The sequence below is a fragment of the Cyrtonyx montezumae genome, unplaced genomic scaffold, assembly GCF_038088225.1.
Source record: "Cyrtonyx montezumae isolate F1298 unplaced genomic scaffold, pur_monq_1.0 scaffold_9, whole genome shotgun sequence".
NCBI lineage: Eukaryota > Metazoa > Chordata > Aves > Galliformes > Odontophoridae > Cyrtonyx > Cyrtonyx montezumae.
In genome coordinates, this window is record NW_027072100.1 from 573,450 (window position 1) to 594,061 (window position 20,612).

The window sequence follows — 20,612 nt, forward strand, 5'->3', positions numbered from 1 at the left end:
TCACTCCAGTGTCTCTGCTTGTCTCTTTGGCATTGGCTAGTGCTTTAATCAGTTAACTTCCTTTCTTCTTCCCCAAGTTTTTAGACAAGCCGGAAGATGTTTTGCTGAAGCATCAAGCCAGCATCAATGAGCTGAAACGGACCCTAAAGGAGCCCAACAGCAAGCTGGTTCACAGGGACCGGGACAGGAGGCTGCCTTCCTCACCAGCTTCTTCCTCACCCAAGCATGAGGAAGAGACACCAAAGGGAACCCCGGAAAAGGCCAGTGAGGTTTGTTCTGCTGCTTGTCTTATAGAGGGGATCAGGCTGTTCAGGGCGTGGTGTTCATCAGCTGGTGGGCTCCTGGTCTCTTCCTCTGTTGTAGCCCAGAGGGAAGCATGGTGGGAATTATGTGTTTGGCACACTGGGAAGGAGAGGGGCCTCTTGCCAGGCTGTTGTTTCTTAAGTTTTTTAATGAGCTAACTGTTTTCATGCTGCTGGTAGTGAGCTCTCCTTGTGCCCAGACACTACATGGGATCAAGCTGCCCCTTTTCTGGGGGCTGTGTTTGTTACCTGTGGGTTGGGCTGTGGCTTTGTTAGCCCATGAGATGGAGTCTTCTTCACCCTTTACCCTCTCAGAGCTCCTGCTTGTCAGCAGCTGTTACAGGTCTTGTGCAAGGGATGTTCCCAGCAGTGTGGGACTGGACTCCTGTGCTTAGGTGCCCCATGGAGCACTCAGCTGCCAAGACTTGCTTGGTGGGAGCAGGAGGAGGGTGAGCAGTGTTATTCTGGGACCTTGTACTCACATCCTCTCCTCCTGCTCACTTTGCAGTGGGGCCTCTGCCCTGAATGAGAATGGGAAGTGTGTGGGTTCCAGAGTGAGAAGGGTGGGATGTGCAGACCCCCCTCACTGCTGGAGGGAAGTGGGTGCATTGAAGCTGGGTGCTGTGTGGAGTTGGGCTTTCAATTGGCTCAACCCAGGCAGCACATGGTGTGTGCATCTGTGGGCTGTGTACACCAGACACTCTGCTTGTTCTCTAAACATTGGCATTCTCTTCTCCATGAGAGCCGTGGAGCCTGCATGGACAGTGCACACAGGGCCCCCTCTATCGCAGCTCTGTCCTGAGGTGGTTTCACTGAGAAAGTGAGGACATGGCACTGCATGGAAGTACTTGCATGACTGGAGATACAGTGCTGGCTGAGTTGGGGTTGCAGAGAAATCCAGGCAGAGATGAGCTGAGAGAGCTCACAGACTCTCATTAAAGCACCAAGCTAGGAGGAAGGAGTAGGGCTTCCACAGTATATCTGTTTTACAAGCAAATGTATATATGTGCAAAGGAAGACCTAAATGGAGCATCCAGAGCTGTCATAGGCGTGATCCCTGTTCATCCATCCATCCCTTCAACCCTTCATTCCTTATGTGTTCTTTCTCTGTCTGTTTCTCTCTCTCTCTTTCCCTATGGGTGCTGGGGTTTCCATGCTGACACAGAGGATGGAAGAGGACACCCTAGACGATTTTGCATCAGAGCATGGAGCTTTCCTAAGCATGGAGACTTTCACGCAGAAAAGCCTTGTCTCTTCTCCTGAGGTTATCACCATCCCTTTTCTTTTCTCACCCTTGATTCTCACAGTTTCCTCTCCTCATGGTGCCCCTCAGGGGCTCTCTGAGCAGAGTTTAAGCTGTTCTCTGGTACCTCTAAGTGGGTTTAGGATCCCTCACTGGGGCGAGGTTGGTGAAATCCGTTCCCATGCCTGTGGCTTTGGATCTGTGAGACAGGGTCCTGGGTGACCTACAGGTGAAGCCCTGATGGCCAGTGTTGGTAGGAGATCTGGTACCAGGCAGTACTTCTGAGACCCATGGCACTGTTGCTCTGCAAGTATCTTACAAGAGGCACCTAGCTACAGACTGTCTTCAGCAGTCCCTTGTGTTTTCCTCTCCCTTCAGTTGCAGTTGCTCAGGCCCAGGCACCTTGAATTAGGACACTTCTGGATTCATCAAAAATATGCTCAGGCCTGTACAAAGCAGGATCACCCTGCTTTGAAGTTCTTGTTTCTGTGAATGAAAATGTACTTTCAGCACTTCCCGCATACAGGGTTTTACCACATATGATGGCAGTTCTTTCCTGGGACAACTAATATAAGGTACTACTGAGTAGAAGAGAACTAGTCTTATAAACTTGGCTCTAATGTAGTTGGACCCAACCACAATAAAATGTGTGCACAGCAGTGCTGGGGTGCACATCCTCCCTGGATTCACCCAAAAAACGCAGCAGAGCAGGAGCAACATCAGTCTGTGGTGAGTAGACAGGGCAAATGCATGGCTGTCTCCACTCTGCCACTCCCCCTCACTACAGGGTGCAGTGCCACTCTATGTAGTATAGCGAGAGCCTCCCTGTGGTCTGGAGATGGTGTCTGTACAGAATGGGCAAAAGTATAAGGTGTGAAGTTAACAGAATAAATAATACCAAATGGTATTATAGCCAAGACATTTTATAGGTGGTATAGTTAGACAGATTATTGCGATGAAAAAGAGACAATCAAGACAAAGGGGAAAAAAATACTCACTTGTGTCCTAGGCTCACAATAGGAAACTCCAAAGGAGCAATCTCCAGAAAGAAATCGTTTCCCAGTGGTGGTCAGCCCTTAAATGGGGCCTGGGAGAGGTGGAGCCAGACTCCACCCCTTCTGGTCACACAGGTGAATTGCCTTCACCTGTGCTCCTGTGGCTGACTCAGTGCTCACCTGAGGTGATCCATCAGTGGTTCAGGCCGTGATTCAACAGTTCCCATACAGATGGCATCTCTGCCAGAACAAAATCCTGCTGCCTTTGCACAGAAGTCATAGTAGCGGGGTGGGCACACAACACTTAATATATGGCTTCCTACCTTCTGCCCTGAAGAGGCCCTGTGCCAGGGCTGTGCTGAAGTGTGGGCAGCCAGCTGGTCTCACCTGAGATTTCTATCCATGCATGAGATTTCTCTCCACTGATATATGGGATCTTGCCCACTCGTGACTGATTGTCTCCATGAGGAAGTCAGAGTCCCTTGAGGCTGACTACACAAACATTGCAAAGTTGGCATCATGCTCAACTCAGAACTCCCTTGGTGTCCATGGAGTTGCTGAGGTTGGGTTGTCTGTTGCCCACCACCTACAAGCAGTCACTTCTTCCCCTTTCCCACTTTCTCTGTCCTGCTGGAGGGAGGCGTGCTGGATTAAAAGGTGAATGGAGTCCCCTCAGCTTTGGTGATGGTGTGTCATATTGATCTGCATTCATTAGTTCATTTTTTTCTCCTTATTGTGAAGCTCATGCGTTCCTTTCTGGTGAGCCAGTCTCCCTGAGGAGACAAAAATAAAAAAAAATTTTAAAAGGCAAGTACATCAAACATAGACAAAAGAAAAGGCCACCTGCCTGCCCTGGGCTCCTCCAAAGTTCTGAGTTTTGCCTGCAGTCTCCGTGGTGGAGAAGGCTGTCTGCTCTGCCACGTTTCATTTCTTTCCTATCTCCCAGTTTGTTCTCTCATAACAAAATGTCCTTCGTAGCTGTTCCTGTTCTCTGGTGGGAGAATGTTAGAAGAGATGAAGAAGACCTGAAAGTAAATTATCCCTTGGGATGTGAAGGTTGCTCTATGGTCTGACCAGCATCATCACCTCTTAGACTTAGTTTCTACCTTGGCACACTCTGACCTGCCAAGTTCTCTGCTTTCCTGGGACATGTCCAAGTATCTGTTTTTTTGCCCTGAGCATGCCCAGGAGCCCTCAAGCTCTGGAGATCCCAGAGCTGCAAATAGCTGTAGAACCAGAGCTGTGGCCAGAGGTGGCTTTGAGCCATCTGGAGCAGAGAGTTCAAAGCATACCATGGAGTAATTGTTCTTTCCCTGGAATAGGCCATACTCATCCCAACAAATTTGATGAGGAGGCTGGTTTGGAGATTAATCTGGAGACTGCAGTTCTTCCTTACTGGTTATGATGTAGTACTGGATCAGCACATTGTTTCAGGCTTCAGAAGACTTAAGGCTCTTCGATATCTGCTTGTGTTAGGGCCTTAGCTCAGAGAAGGAGCCTGACGAAGCTCGTCATCTTTGTCCATAGAAGGTCCCCTCTTGAAAGACTGTGGTTTTCAGCCAGAGAAAGCGAAGGAGAAGGCTGAAATATGTACCTGTACTCATGCCTTATTCATCATTATCTTGACTGCATTAAAAGGGATGAGCAGTGAGGCTGCAGTGCAGGAGCATTGCACTCAGGAGAGTAAGCAGTCATCTGGCTTAATCACTCATGAGCATTCCTAGTGTTGAGTGTACCAGAAACTGACCTGGGCATCCTAGCAGGACCAAGGCATTCATTGAGTTAGTGGTAGTGCTGCTTCAGGGGATCACACTCAACCATGAAATGTGCAAATACTTCTGGGAGTCACTGACCACCTTTGCTGCATCTTCTGTGTAACAGTAAGAAATGAAAGCAACTTGAGAAGCCTGCTGAGACACACGTGTAGAGAAAAGGATCTGGAGAGCAGACAGTGTTTGAGAGAGGTTACACTGCGGAGTGATACCAGGAGGACTTCTGCAAGTGTTGCTGTTTGAAGCTTACAAAGGATGGGTCCCCTGAGGGTTTAACGTCCTCTGGTGCTTCTGTGCAAAGCTGCTGGCATGGCAGGGAAGGGGAACCCCACCCAAGGCATGCAGCCAACAGGGTTTGCACAGTATTGCTGTGCAGTGCTTGATCCTAAGGCAGTTTGACCCCCATGCTGGGTACACATGGTCACAAATGAAACAGAGTGGCTGGCTGTGGGCTGTGTTTGCTCACAGCCCTGTGGAGCCTCCAGCTGAGGCACAGCTCCTAGTGGTGCTCATGGCAGATTTTCATGGTTGCTGTGCAATAGGCATATGCTGTCATTAGAGCCTGGGAGAGAAAGGAGCCAGCGTGAGGCCCATTGGTCACCCAGGTGGTGCTGGAGCCAGAAGCTAAGATGCTGTGTGGCAGGAGCCATAGTCCTTTCCTTGGCACCAGTTTTAAACTGAGAGATTTAGAATTAGGTAATATATTAGGAAGAAATTATTTACTGTGAGGGCAGTTAGGCACTGGAACAGGCTGCCCAGAGAGGCTGTATATTGCCCTATGGCTGGCAATGTTTGGACAGCCTGACCTAGTAAAAGTTGCCTAGTGAAAGTTGCCTGCCTGTGGCAGCAGGGTTGAAACTAGGTGGTCCATAATGTCCCTTCCAACTCAGTCAACTTCATGATGGATTTCTTATTCCTCTCCCTGTGGAAGCTTTTCCATTATCAGTTGTTTATCTTCCCTTCTCTCTCTCCTTTAATTCTACCTTTTCTCCCTCTACTTCTCTCTGGCCTCTGTTTTTCCTTGTTCATTATCAGTTATTAGGTTTCCATTTCAGATGTAAGGGCTCCAAACATTCAACCTGACATCCCTGTTTAGGGCACTGGCAGTCCAGCTGTCCTTGGCACAGCTTAGTTTCTGAAGTTTGAGCAGGGAGAACACAGCCAGCCCCACTCCCCTGAGGCTGCTGTATGCAGTAGTGCTGTGGGAGGTCAGTCTCACCCTATAGAAGCTGTCCTGCAGGCCCGTGCCTTGGGCATCCCATGTTTTGGGCTGAGCCACCCTAGGGTAGCCACAAGAGCCCTGTGGTGAGCTCTGCAGTACTGTGCCCACAGCTCTGCCCTTTGGGTGTGTACCTTATGATGGCTGGGGAAGCTACTTTTCTCCCTCATCAGTACTCATTGCTGTTTTCCTCTTGCTCTGTCGTTCTGGGTTATTTTCAACCTTACTTTACTGAAGTGACTGAATTTTGACAGTGCTTTGTCCTTGGAGCTTGTGATATCTTCAGGTATCTTGCAAAACAAATGCATGAGTGTACTGAGTATGTGTAGAAACAGTGATCCACAGCAGCACAGATGGATTTTGTGTTGTATCACGTACTCACTGTGTCCTTGCTGCAGGTTGCTCTTAGCTTTTACTTGGTCCTTGCTGCAGTCTCTGCAGCTATCTGAGCTGCCAAGCCCATGGTCTTTTACATTTTATAGGTAACCTCTTAGAGGTTACTTTTCTGAACTGCCTGCTTTCACCAAGAACCTCTGCTAAATAATTGGTTCTGTGCATAAATCCGGGCAGTGGTGACTAGTAGAAAAGGGCCTTTCTGATTCTTCTGCTGGCTTCTCTATCTTGCTTATGCTACTTCTTGCTCAGTCTGATGCATTAGGACATGTGGATGATAGTGAAAGTAAAGCTAGTCAAATAAAGACCGCTTCTTACAATAAAATTTCACTTTGCTATTGTAGAAACTGCTAGAGCCAGTAGTAAAATGGGCAGTCAAAGTTTGATTTATCTCACTATGCTCTTTTGCCTCATGGAGAGTGTCCTGGCAGCTCTCAGTTTACTGCTCCCTCTTCTTTATTTCCAAAAAAGTCATGGATTTTGCAGATACGTCAGTAGGTCATCGCCAAGAACAAAATGTGTTCCCAGGCCACATAGAAGATAGAGGTACTTCCTTTCATCAGTGAGTTGCCAGGCTCTTCATATAGAGACTGCCTCAACTCTTGCATGTATAATAATAGTAATTGGTCAGCTCCATCTAAGGCAGATCAGCTTTCTGTGACTTGTGAAAGCAATCACCAGCTGTTAGCTAAAGTATGTCTGATGCTAACTCTTCTTGCTCCAATTGCAATGCAGGGCTCAGAGCATTGGGTATTTATAGAGAGAGAAACTTCTAGGCTGGAAGAGGTAACTCTAAAGAAAGCTCTGATTGTCAAGAGAGAAGAAGAACATGCAGGTACTTCAGAGGTGAAAATCAGTGTGAGCATGCCGAAAGTGGAGATGGCAGTAGGGAGAGCCAAGGAAGTGACAGGCCAGGAAGAACCAGCAGATGCAGATCTGGATACCTGGAAGAGAGCAAAAATGATTGCTAGTCCTGAAGATTTTGAGTCTGTCTGGGAGGATGAGATCTATGAGAAGGAAATTGGACAGGAGCCCAGCACAGAGGCAAAGTGCTTGCCACATGACAGAGCAGAGGAGGAGTCCAAAGAGAGGGTTGAGAGAGTAACCACGGGTGAACTGGGTCTGTCCAGGCCACATCAGAAGCCTGAAGTAAAGCCAAGGGCTGAGGCATTGGGGCCAGGCCCTCTCCAAAGAGAAAGCAAGATGGTCTCTGAGGAGCTTGTTTCTACAGCCTCCAGGAAGCAGGATGCCAGAGAGCCAACTGCAATCACAGAGGTCATTAAAATTAAAGTGAAATCTAGTGACGACAACACAGAGACTTCTGCTACACAGAGGATCATCTACTTAGGAGATCTGGAGGGAGAGGAGAAGGACAATAAAATGGATCTGCTCACAGAGGCAGGACAGCTTGGCTCAGTAGTGAGGCAAGAAACCATGGTGAATAGGCCAGGGGAAGGATCAAGGCCCACAGCATGTCTGGGAGAAAGGTCCCAATACAGTTCCTCAGTGTATGAACAACAGAAATCACTGATAGAAATACATTCTTTAGTACCAGACCAGCCTGAGACAGGCTGTGGTGAGATAAGCCCTGCAGGACATCCTCTCTCGGAGCAGGAGGAAAATTTTTCATTGCAGCAAGAGCACGCATCAGCAAGTCTGAGCGGCTGCAAAACACTGGAAGAAGGTGAAGCCATTTTGTGTTCCAAAGAGGTGGGGTCAGATGAGAAAGATCTGCAATGGTCAGTAAGAGGGTTGAAGCCATGTGTCCTCAAGAGGGCTGAGGATCCCAGACAGGGCCCAAGAGAGAGCCCAACTGCAGGAGAGCAGTGGGTCCTGGATGTCTCCACAGAAGAGTGGGGACTGTCAGGAAGAAGCCTACCTGATGGGGGTGAGAAGAAAAGCGCCACATTGGTTCTACAGATGGAAGAGAGAGAGACAAAATTATGCCCATCAAATGTTCCTCCGCAAAGCTGCCCTTATGCCACTGTGGGGTTGGAGGAGGATGAACTCAGCACTCCCACCCGTGGCACTCTTCCTCAGCAATTGAGCCCTGCAGAACCAGTCCAGGACATGGAACCTGAGGGCAAAGACCTGTCCCAGAGTGCCAGCCTTGTAAGAGGTGTGGGCACACTTGATGATATGAACCCCTCAACAGAGGTGGTATGCAAGGAGGCAAGCTCTGCAGTAGTAGGTAAAAGAGCACTCAAGGACACAAGCCCCGTAACAGAGGTGGAAATACTCAGGGGTATGAGTTCTGAATCTGTAGAAATTAAGCAAGACATGCATTTTGCTATGAGGAAAACACACCAAGATACAAATCCTATTGCAGAAGGACCACACCAAAGCAAAGGCAGTGCAGCAGAGAGAGTCCTGCTAAGAGATTCTGCCGCAGGGGAAGTGGTCCAGAACTCAGATCCTGCCACAGCCAAGGGAACTCAGAGAGCCACAGAAGAGGCACTCCAGGAAGAACAGCCTGTGATAAAAGGGCCCTCCCAGAACAAAGGGCCCACATCAGGAAAGCTGATGGGAGGTGCTGGAATGGAACAGTTGCCTCCCAAGGCAGAAGAACCAGAACAAAGGACTGAGACTATAACAGAACACCTGCCCCAAACAGGTCATAAGTCTGGAGTACTACTTCACTCTGCCGATACCAAAGCACAGGAGCCAGCCTGTGAATTGGAGTTTAATGCACAACAGGCTCTGCAAGGCAGGAGCTCAGTGGCTGGAGAAACTACTACAGACAGTGACCTTGCTCTGGAGCAGTCACTGCAGTCTCCAGGAGATGCTGATGTCTTGCATTCCCACTCCTCTATAACAGGTTTATGTCAAGGCAGTAAGTTGTACCAGCTCTCAACCTTTATGAATGAAGGTGGGGAAGAGATGCAGGTGAGCAGTGGAATACAGAAGAGAGAGTCTGGGCAATTGATGCATATTGCTGTGAAGATGGAAGCTGTGTGCCAGGAGTCCAGAGGCATCACTGAAGCTCCACTCCTGGGTAGCTGGCAAGAGAGTGAGAGCTACAGGAAAACCTCAGTGGCATCTAAGATTAAAATGTTTGACCAAAGTGAAGCTGAACAAAGGACAGCCCAGGATGGACAAGACCATGTAACTGAAACTGAGACACCAGAAAAAGCAAAGAGGGAGAAGAATCTGCCACAGGACACACTTTTGAACACAGGTTCCATCTCACCTTCAGTGATAGCAGATGCTTCAGTGGGATCTATGTCCAGTGTGGACTCCTTTGCCTTCAGGCAAGGAGCTGGTCCAGGAGACTCCTCCCAGCACCTGTCTCGAAAGGAAGATGTTTCTGTTGGTCTGGAGCATGATGGAGAAGATAGTGTTGACCTGGCGTCCTCTGACTCCGGCTGTGAACTCACACTGGCAGATGCCGTGGTAACTCTTCCAATGAACTGTCCAGATGGAAAGTTCATGCGCATGTTGTGTTCTTTATTTACCATGTTCAGTGGCACTTCACACATCCATTGACTGAGAACAGTTGCTTTGCATCCCCTGTCCTTTTATGTATATGTGTGTGTGGTCAGGCTTATTTGCTGAATGCAGACCCGCTGGCCAGTTGATTTATTGGCTTTTGTTTTTGTGACACCTTCCCTCTGCCCAACATTTTGGCTACTTCAGGAATGCCACCCGAGCTTCATGTCCAGGAACAAGAAAGGGAGATGGGGGGCAAGTCCATCACAGATGCGCACACACCAAGCAGCAGTGTGCCCGTGCTTCCAGCTTCACCCTTGCATTTCTTACGTTGATATCCCTTCTTGCTTAGCTCACCAGCTTCACCCATACTACCCTGTCTTCAGCAAGCTGGTGGCTGGATGATAAAATAGCTTTCTTCGCTCTTATAAGCACTAGATCAGCTTCTTTAGAGTTTAATTTCATTAAAACTAACTATTTTCTCTAATCCAGAGCAAATCTAAGAAGCCAAGTGGTGAAGAAAAGGATTTATCTGACCCGTCATTAAAATCCACCCCGAAAGAGGAGAATTTAAAGACTGCTGTTCCATTGGTCTTAAAGGTCTCAGTGCCATTCTACTAACTGCTTCCTGCCATAGTGTGATAGCTCACTTTAAGCAGCTGAGGACTATATGCTTTCAGCTCCTCTCCCCATTGTAGAGCTGTTATGAGTATATTTGTACACGCACACACAAACATGTATGCAGGCGTGCTCCTCTTGAGTTTGTTTGTCCCCCTGTTTCTCATACCTCTCAACCTCCCAGCACTGTAAACAAAAGGTGCCTGTGCTGTCAGAGCTGGCATGTTGCAGGGGATGCTGTAGATGCAACTGATTGGACCAGAGTCCAGTGCTTCCTGTGGCATCAGCTTATCCTAAAGCTAATGAGGAGCTAATCTCATAAAGAGATGCAAAATCAAGTAAATGCATGGGTCTAGATTTCCCATCACTTCATAGCAAAACATGGCAAAGGGAATGTACCCTCTGATGGTAGAGTTGAGAGGTATGTCTCTGTCTGGAGGGGAGCTACTGGAGGGATGTCTTCCCTTGGCTCTGATTGTGCTGTCAATTACACTGACTGAACACAGTCTGCATCCTTAGGAGCCAGCCCTGGTTGCAGGAGGCCTCTGGAGAATGCTGGGAGGTGGGGGGGAGGGGTGTGGCATGCCTGGCCTTCCTCTGGGGCAAGCCCTGCCAGCACTATGCAAATGCTCCACTTGGGCTGAGCTCAGTGCAATTGGCACACTCCTTTGCTTCTCTGCACACATACCTGGCTGATAGGGCACTTTTATAATGCTCAATTTTACTGACATACGATAGCATTGGCATCTGAGCTGTTTCTGAATGTCTCTTAACAGAACTGTTGTTTTGCGTACGTCTGCTTTCACCAGGTGCAGTGATGTGCCTCTAAGCTGGCCAAGCTTTTCTGTGTGACTGACCTTTTTTTTCAGTGATAAATTACCAGTAGGCTTTTGGCAAAATTGGATCAAATATCCTTTCTCCCCACACCCCTGCAAAGTTGCTGCTGTCAGAAAGGTTTCAGTTTCTATGCTTGAGTTGTGTTTGACTCTACTCTGTGATGTTTGCTGCAGCCTTTTCTCTTCTTCCTCCCCTCTCCTCTATTGGCACAGCCAGCAATGCCATGCCATGCAGTGCTCACTGTCTCCATCTCTCTCCGCCATTGTGTCTCATTCAGAGAGCAGGCTTGAGGGAGAGCACCGAGGAGAAAGCTAAGCCACCTCGGCACCGGGCTCCCGAGAGCGACACTGGAGATGAGGAGCAGGACCAGGAGAAGGACTCAGTGTTTCTGAAGGACAACCACCTGGCCATCGAGCGCAAGTGCTCCAGCATCACAGTCAGTTCAACCTCCAGCTTGGAAGCAGAAGTGGACTTCACAGTGATCAGTGACTTCCACGGGACAGCTTTTGAGGACATCTCCCGGAGCCTTCCTGAGCTGGACAAAGACAAGAGCGAGATGGAAGATGAAGGCCTGGTTTCCTTCCAGCATACTGAGAAAGTAGTTCCTGGACTGGAAGAGGATGGCAAAGCCAGGGATAAGGTCACCCAGCCCATCCCAGCCATCTCACAGCTAGAGGTACACAGGGAAGCCATTCCACCAAGGTTGTCTTGGTGCTACCACCTCTGTGTTCTCTGTCCTGTTGTCTGGTATTGCCTTACTGGTGTGCAGTCCCACATGGGTTTGGAAGAGCATGCTAGCTTTCATACAGCCCTGGTTTTCTGTCCGATGTGACTGTTTCACTGTCGTGCACGCTGTTGCCTGTTTTGCATGGTTGTTTCAGTTTGGACCGGTGCATGGCACTGTCTTGTGTTTTGTCAATCTGATAACCAGAAGTCATCTTCATCTCTTCATGTGCCTTTCGGGATGCCTATCCTGCCCCTTGCATCACTGCGGCAAATCAGAATCTGGAAGAGCATGTTTTGTGTTATAACCAATGGCCCTGTCCTTGTGTTTTGCTTTAAATTTGGGCATGAATCTGTCTGGTTGTGCCTGGTCGGGAGAGATTCACAAAGTAGCCTGTGGAGCATCCCCAAACGTTGTGGGAGGTCAGTCAAGCCAGGACTACTTATCAGGAGGTGAGGAAACTGCACATGGCACAGAAGAAAACTGCAAGAAGTGGAGCATGTGTTTCTGAAAGGGGACAGTAGGGACAAAATATATAATGGCCTCCATGCAGGGACAGGGTATACTGTGTGCCCAACCCAGCTGTTGCTGGCCACAGCTCTCAGCCCTGAGCAAGGTGGGTGCTCCTGGAGCCACTTGCAGCACAAGTCTCACTCTTTATCTGGGAGAAAGCTACAGAAGAAAGCAAGTTTCCTCTGAACCAGGGCTTTTGTGAGGCATCGTGCTGTGGGCTGCCAGGCCATAGTCTTGGCTTATAGCCTCCATAGTGCCAGTGCTGGGTAGGGACAATGACTGACTCAGAGGTGCTGGGCACTTGCTGAAAATCTGTCTCCATTCCTCATGTTAGCCTCCATGTGACATGCATATGTCACCACAGCTGTCAGGGACTGATGCAGAACACAGAAATACCTTAGGTCACAAGACAGATTGATTTGTTAGGTCTTACCCACTCTGAAAATGAGTTTATCCTGACCAGTGGTATCTGTGACTCTATCAAAGAAAGACTCCATGAAATTCTGGGGATGGAGTATTGGGTCTAATTTAGGGTATGTCATTCATACAGGGTGCTTTGCGTTGTAACCATTAGCCTAGGGTAGCAGCCTGGCCTCTGCTCATTGACCAGGTGAGGCTCAGCATGACATTTGCAGGATATCACACACAAATGGCACTTACAGAAGATTCCAGGAGAACTCTGTGCATGCAGGCTAGTTCAGGAGGAGCACTGAAGTGTCCCTCATATATCCCATGGCACCCTGGGAAACAGAGTGGCTTGGAGCAGTGACTGACTTGCTGTATTTTTTCTGCAGTCATCAGCCCCAAAAACAGATGATGTAGTAGTCAGCTTGGTCCCAGGCACAAAGAAGCCCAATGATGGCTCTGCTCCTCACCAGATCAGCACCCCAGTAGCAGCCCAAGTGACAGAGCTGGGCCCTGCTACTAGAGCCTCGGTTCGGCAAAACCTGTCCTGCACACAGCAGTGCTGTCAGTGTCAGTGACTGAGTGAGGCCATTGGGATTCTCTGCTTGCACTCGTCTTGCTGGAGTACCCAGAACATCAAACCAAACCGTGCACAAACATATTCTGCACTTTTTCATGCAGTCACCGTTAAAACCAGCCCCTTGCTCTGTCTGCCATGTGGTGGCATGTGGGGATGTCTCCAGAGGGTGATGGGCCCATGTGCCCATCACTTCTCTGGCAGCAAGGATGTAAGGCACCATCCCTGCAGATATCACCCCTTCACGGGCACCTCCTAAACTCACTGGCTTTCCTTTGCCTCTGGCAGGTGGAAGGAGGCATTCCTGGCAGCAGAGATGCATCAGTCTCTGTTCATGCTGTCGCCACAGAGACCACACCAACGACCTCAGTAAGTGGAGCTGGCCTCTTGGGGTGCCAGGGCTGCCACCGTCCCACATGGGCCTCCTACTTTGAGGAGGGAGACCAGAGTAGATCTGTTGCTGGGGTGGGAAGGTAAAGACTCCAGGGTGACTTGCCCTGCTCCAGAGCTGCCCTCTGGAGTAAGCTGTGCTCACCTGTGTGCTGTGTCCAAGCTCACATGCCTGTGTGTTCTTATTTCAGGGTAACACCACCAAGCCTGGGAAAGGGGCTGGCCCCACGACAGAGCTTCGTTCCATGTCACCGGTGAGTGAGCACTGGAGGCAATCAGTCCTGAGGGGTTGGGGCTGGCAGTCAGGGCAGGGTGGTCAGATCATCTCCCCACTGCAGAGAGAGAGCTTTTCTGTAGGTCTGGGCTTGGGGTAGCTATTGCTGGCCCTGAAATACTACTCATCCTATTAGAAGCACAGTGCAGCAGCTCTTTCCTTGCTGTGCACTCTGTTGTGCAAGGCAGGCATGTGCATAGCTTTACAGCTCTATGCCAGTGGAATTATGCTGGCAATTTAGGACCTGTGGACTGGCTTCTTCTTTCTGTCATGCAGATTGCCAGCAGCTCTGCTGGAAAGGAAGTGCTCACCAGCATATTCAGTGCCACTGCAGAAACCCTCTCCACTTCCACCACTACCCATGTTACCAAGGTAAGAGCATCTTCAAACAGGGCATCTAGGGAGAGAGTCTGATGAAAGCCACTGGTTTGAGAAAGGTGAGTTTATACTGCGGTTAGTACAGAAGAAGATTACTTTCTCCTCATTACAAGCTGAGAAAGTGTATGCTGACCTGTCATCTGGCACAGTGCCCTGTGCTGCGCTCATGGAACCCCTGTCCCTGTTCAGCCCAGCTGTGCTACCCATCCCATTCAGCCATATGCAACTGAAGGGGACTTCAGACAAGGATGACCTGTGTTTGACAGGTGTCGGGTGTTCATCACCTGCATACCGTCCACATGGACTGTGCCCAACTGCCATGCCCACCTCAATGCCTCAGTATATTGAGAAGGAAGGGAGTCATTGGGTTGAGAAGGAACTCAGTGTTGCTGAAGCTCTGTCCTGAAGGCAGCAACAGGGATGGAAGTGACTGCAGTAGACTGCCACCAGAATGTGGGCAACTCTCTGTGTAACTGCTTTGTGTGAACTCAGACATGCCTAGAGCCAGAGTGCAGATGCCCCTTGCCCAGAAATCCCACACAGCTGTGGGTACCTCACATCAGTGCCAGAGCACCTCACCTTATCTCAACTATGGGAGCCATGTTCACAAAATTTATTAGAGCTGGAGTGACCTAAGTAAGGGGGATAGATGATGGAAAATTAAGGAGGGATAGCTGCATCAGTGGACCTTACCCATGGCCACTTCATTTCCAAATAAAGTACACATAAATGAAATGATCCATTGAGAGGTCTGAGCAAGCAAGAGAGGTGCTCAGTACCTGCCAGTTGCCCTTTTCCTTACCCATCTCACATTCTTACTCCTGCCTACTTCTGCCCTACCTGTCTCATGCCAGCTCTAACTATGCACTGCATCAGGCTTAGTGGGACATATATGAAAAAACTCAAGGAGTTCCTTAGATTGGCACTACCTCTTCTCTGGCAGGCAGTTACCTCTTCCAGAAACAATTTGCTGGGTGACCTCTGCCTCCTCTGCTTCACACAAAGGCAAAGGCAATGCGATGACTCATGGCTTTTTAGTCTTATTATCCATCCTGTAGCTGCATGCTGCAAGCAAGGCCTTGAATTAGGCTTTTTGCTCCAGAAGCATGTAGCCTGCAAGGTGTGGGGCTGAGGCACGTCTTGGGGGTTGCAAGTGAGTGCTGTTTCTTCTTCTTGTGCAGACTGTGAAAGGAGGATTTTCGGAGACCAGGATAGAGAAGCGCATAATTATAACAGGAGATGAAGATGTGGACCAGGACCAGGTAGGAGCAGTTGTCTAGGTCCCCAGGGCATGCGGTCATGCTCAGGGGAAACCCCAGTTCTATCTCAGAACTAGTGATGTCAGTCAGCACCCACTTGGCCTATGAGAGAGCAGGAGTGTTTGGCTTATATCAGCCAGGAACTTTCAGCACAGCCCCCATCAGTACCTGCTGCAGAAATGAAGCAGCAGTAAGGATTACGTTCCAGCAAAAAACCCAGCTATGAGATCACCTTTTAATTTCCCTAAAATACATTTTCAGTTGCCTTTTCCCTGTTGAAATACCTTGAAGTGACCCAGGTTCTCCCTTTCTTTCCTGCACTGTCTCACTCATGTTTGACATGCTCCAGGAGATGTTATTCCTCCCTGACAGAGAAACAAGAAGTGACAAACTTCTGTAATGAAATACCAGATATTTACATAAATATAACAAATTTATTTACATAAATTTAAGGTTGCAGAGTTCTGTGACCTAATCCTTCGGAATTTGTTGCTTAAAAAAATGAAATTTAAGGTCTACAGTTTTTAAAATAATCTTGTTTGAGCTTTAAGATGATTTTTTTTTTAGAACTATAGTAATAAATTTTATAAGAAAACTATCTTAGTTGTTTGTTTTTGTTTTGGTTTGGTTTTGGTTTTGTTTTTTTGTTGTTTTTGTTTTTTGTAGAGTTTTTCTGCAGAGATAACTGCTGTTCCTTTGCTTGGGTTTCAGTAGGGAGCCTGGGACATTGCACATCTCTACAGAAAAGACAGCAAGTAAAGGGGAGAGCACAGGGCCTCCCACTGCTGTTTGAACTCATGGTCAGTAGTGAGCTCCAGCCTTTTCTGCCAGGTCATTATATGTAGGTTTCACTTTGAATCTCTGCATCCATGTATGACTAGAATCCCATTCAGCTCCAACTGCTTTCTATCCACTGGCTGAGAGCAGTGCTTGTACCAGACACTTCAGGAAAGTGGCAGTAAATGTTTTCATTATTCTGGTTTCTAGGCACTGGCTTTAGCAATCAAAGAGGCAAAACTACAGCATCCTGACATGCTGGTAACCAAAGCTGTGGTATACAGAGAAACAGAACCTTCTCCAGAGGAAAAGGACAAGAAACCTCAGGTAGGTGGAGAAGTTATCAGGTACAATTTATCTTTGCTGTGTAAGAGATATATGTAAATGTACAAGTGCCACTGCATATCTTTTTCTCCATATAGTGTAGAGTAACGTAGTGGATTCTCTTGGAAAGGTTCTTCACTGACGCTGGCCCAGTCCTCCATATGATTACATAAGCAGAGCGTGCATTGCCACACTGCATGGGCTTTACTTACCTTCCTACTCAAAACAGCCAGGGCACATTTCCACAGCCAGCCATGATCAGTGTTTGGGACTGACCCCACCAGCTGCAGGCTCTGGAAAGCATTTCTGCTCTGAGATGTAGGAGTGGCAGCTCTTGGCCGGTGCTTATGTTGTGATCGTGACTGTAGGCATGGCTATGTGGTTGTTGTTAGAAAGCCAGTACCACAGTTATGAAAATCAGTGCTGCAGATGTCCTGCTCAGCAGAGGTGTCAGAATCATTTGCATGTAAAGAGGAAGGACTTGCTTGTCCCCTCTGTGGAGGGAGTAAGAGAGGTGATACCCATATTGCAGACAGCCTGAGAAACTTGACTGCAGGTTTTGTAAAGCCATTCCCAAGATTTGTACCTCCCCACATAGGCTTCAAAGCAGACACAGGTTCACACATCCTCTTTTCCAGAGCAAAGCTGGCTTAAGGAGTCCTGCCCCACTCTTTACCCTCTATACTCTGACCCCTTTGCTCCCCCATAAGAGATTGCCATAGCTCTTCTGTAGCAGAGCAACAGCACAGCCCAATATACTTTTATATCAGAGCAGCTAAGGGGCAGAGGAGTGTGGTGAAAAAGGGAAAGGAGTTTTGGAAGGCAGCTGCACAACATGTATGAGGAGCTCCTTATCCTGACAGACTGTAGGTGCATTTTGAGAGGCCTCTTGGAAACACATTTGGTGTTTATCTATCATTTGAAGGTTTTGATTGTCAACTTCTAAGCTTGGAAAAATAACTGGCTCTGTTGGACATTGGAAGGTTAGAGAGGCTGTTGCGTCTGTCTACTCTTACCTCCTTTAACACTGTATAGATGTTTCCGAATCTCTTAGGGAGCCGCCTGATTTTAAGTGAATGGCTTAAATTAAAGAAGCCTTTAGCAAGTATCTCCCCAAAAACACCAACTCACCAAACTGAGAGAACTCAGTGAACTGAGAGGTCCAGCTAATGGCCAGAGGTTCTGGTAAGGAAGTAGAAACAGTGGCTTGAAGGGTTTGCTGTCCATTGCTCTCAACAAACAGGAACTCTGAACTCAAGTCAGAATGTTATAGCACCCCATGACCAGTCATTTCCATCTGCCTTGTACAGGAATCTTGACCAACATGTTCATGAAGTCACCATCTGTATTCAGACCTGGAGGACAGTGAAGAAGGAGCCTTCATGCTGTATTTGTCAGCAAAACATAGACATCCTGGCTGCAATGTTCATGGCTAGAGACAAAAAGTTTTTAAAAAAGGAATAGCAAATATATATATATATACATACACACACACACACACATATATATATAAAACAGGAAACAAAATGCATTCTTGCACTGCTGCTATATGCTGGAAATTAATAGCAAACAACATCACCAACAAAAAAACAGCCCTCTGCGGAAAAATTGAAGAATTTACTGGATTGGTGATAAAATAAGATTTAAAAATCATAATAATATTGATAATACAGTAAGCCACCATCTTGCATGTTACATTAAAGGATATACAATCATGCGTTCATTTGTTGCACTCTGAATGGAAACAAAAACTGCTTTGCAACAAAGCAAGAAATAAGCAAAGTGAAATAAAACAAACACAAGCAGAAGCAAAACCATCCCCCACCTCTGGAAAGAAGAGAGAAAAACATTGAATTTATTACTTTAGAGTTATTTTCCAATTTGGAAGTGTGGTTTCACCCTTCTCATTCCATGCTGGTTCTTTTGCATCTTTTGTGGTTCTTTTAACTATTCCTCTTCTGTTCCTTATCTTCTCTGTGCTCTTGTCTAACCTCTTGTTCTCTGAAGGTATTTAAGAATGGAGTTCATTTCAGACAACACCAATGATATGTATATGTTTTTTCATTTATAAAAATGCAGTCTTTAGGAGTTTCATATAGATGTGCATTTAAGTTATGTATATTATTATATATAATGGGGGGAGGTGAAGAATACTGAAATAATTCAACAGTGCTGGTAAATATGATGACATTTTAAATTTATTAACTATTTGATTGACTGTGGTTAGTGTATTTTGAGACTCTTAGATCACAATGGGACTCCTCGTCCTGCAAGAAGAGAACTGGGAAGGTATCAGCCACCACTGTTTTGGGGGAGAAGGGGAGGGGGAGAGGTTGGAGCTGTCCTGTTGGCTGATTGGCATGGCAGCAGGAGGTTTGGGTTTGCTGTTCAGTACGCGTTGCTTGCAAGTGGTCTGTCGGTGGTGAGTTGGAAGGGTGTGGAAAGAAGTTCAGGCTGCTCCTGCAGCCCTAGGTAGGGTCCTCTCCTTGGCCCCCACCCAAAGGTATCAGAGTCAGCTGGAAACAAGGTGACAGCTGCAGGGTTCATTGCTCATCTCCAGCTCACTGAGCTCTGATGATAGTTGGATTGTTTGTAATGTTTCTGGATCCCAGTAATGGAGTTACCCGAGTTTTGTAGTAGGAAGGGTTGAAAGCAGAGCAGTTGTTTCTGCCCTGCTTCCCACAGCCCAAGGTGTGATTGAAAGGCTGCCTGAGGCACAGTGGGTTGGTGGTGGTGCTGGAGGGCAATAGCAGGTAGCAACAGGGTGATGGCAGTCCTTTCCCAGCCTCCAGGTGCTGCCCAAAGGCTTGGAGTGGAGAGATGGCATTGTCTCTATCACTGAAGAGCATCCCAAGTGTACAAAGCTGGGCAGTAGTCCAGGCCCTCTATGTAAGGAGGCACTTGTCAAGGTGCTGCCTGCCCAACAGCTCCTGACAGCTTGGCCTTGAGAGACAGGCCTCCTCTGTGGCTGCCTTTGAAAGGGGATAACAGGCTAAGCCTAGGGCCTTGTGCACTGTGAACCAGGTGGTAGACTTGGAACCAAAATCAAAAAGGAAAGAACATAAACAGGTTTCCTTTTTTTTTTTTTTTGGAATTCTCTCCTGCAGAAACAGAAGGGGCCACAATTCTGCATCATTTTGCCTTTAGTCTCCCACTCTTCACTCAGACTGTGCCTAGAGACAGGTGCATTTAGCCTGTGCTGCAATCAATTTGTGGATGACAGTGAGAAGGAAGAGCCTGAGCCATTAGGGTGCTGTGGGCAGACCACACTCAGGTCTGCTGTCTTGGTTTCTGGCAGCCTTGGTGTGATGTCCCTGTGAAGGCTGTTTTCCTGGTCTTTAGGTTTCCCCTGCAAGCATGGAAGACCTGAGCACAGGCCGCTTGGGCAGGGGACAGCTGCTGGATGATGCCAGTACTGCAGCGTTCCTGGTGAAGGTGGTTGTGGTAACTCTTATGCTGCTTCTGTCCGAATGTGGTCACCTGCTTGTGACCTGCTGCTTTTAGAGATGAGGCCCAAACCAGAAAGAGTGAAGGGAGTTGCAAAGAGGCTACTATTCTCTCCCCTTTATAAATGCATCCAAACCAACTGTCAGCAGTTGCACATTCAGAGACAGCGAGTGACAGAGGACCTGCTCTCAGTGCCTGTGCAGGGTATCCAGCCCTTCTCACCTCTTAACAAAGGCCTGCACACTTCACTCATTGTTTTCGACACACCGTGGTTCACACTCAGAGGATCTAACATGGCTTGATACTCTTACAGCCACCCACTGCTACTCTGAAGCTGGTTACCTGCTTTTGGCATCACATGCACAGTAATCAAAAGAAAGGTTACTGTACAAACTAGTGGCCTTATACAGTTAGACAAGTTACGTTTGGAGTGAGTGGACCCCATTTTGTGGTTTCTGCAGTTTGTTTAATGGGTGACAATGTTTAAAAACTAAATTAAACAGCAGTATTTAAAAAAAAAGCACCAACAAATGAATTGGGTGAAATCGAACCAAATACAGCAAGCAAGCTCCTGAACACGGGCATCTCAGCACCATGTGTTTTCTTCCAGGGGCCTTTCTGCTGAAAGGGGTGGGAGACATGAGTGCCTGTTTTTACCCAATCCCACAGATCTATTCCAAACCTGGCCTGTAATTGCATGAATAATAATAACAGTAACAATAACAGTAATATTTAT

At 47.8% G+C, this 20,612-nt stretch overlaps 1 protein-coding gene across 8 annotated transcripts in view; it reads left to right on the top strand.

Moving 5' to 3' along the window:
• Window positions 1-19,961, top strand: part of EPB41L1 (erythrocyte membrane protein band 4.1 like 1) — a 72,961-nt gene extending 53,000 nt beyond the window's left edge. For 3 of the 8 annotated variants that reach the window (XM_065754193.1, XM_065754195.1, XM_065754194.1), the window contains 11 exons: window positions 78-269; window positions 1,468-1,566; window positions 6,660-9,317; window positions 9,846-9,953; window positions 11,086-11,484; window positions 13,316-13,396; window positions 13,609-13,671; window positions 13,968-14,063; window positions 15,251-15,331; window positions 16,316-16,432; window positions 17,740-19,961. In XM_065754193.1, the coding sequence (XP_065610265.1) occupies window positions 78-269; window positions 1,468-1,566; window positions 6,660-9,317; window positions 9,846-9,953; window positions 11,086-11,484; window positions 13,316-13,396; window positions 13,609-13,671; window positions 13,968-14,063; window positions 15,251-15,331; window positions 16,316-16,432; window positions 17,740-17,748 (3,903 nt within the window). In that variant the 3' untranslated portion in view covers window positions 17,749-19,961. The remainder of the gene's footprint in view (window positions 1-77; window positions 270-1,467; window positions 1,567-6,659; window positions 9,318-9,845; window positions 9,954-11,085; window positions 11,485-13,315; window positions 13,397-13,608; window positions 13,672-13,967; window positions 14,064-15,250; window positions 15,332-16,315; window positions 16,433-17,739) is intronic. The other 5 variants (XM_065754199.1, XM_065754200.1, XM_065754196.1 and 2 more) reach the window with 4 other exon arrangements.
• Window positions 19,962-20,612: the final 651 nt, after the last annotated feature.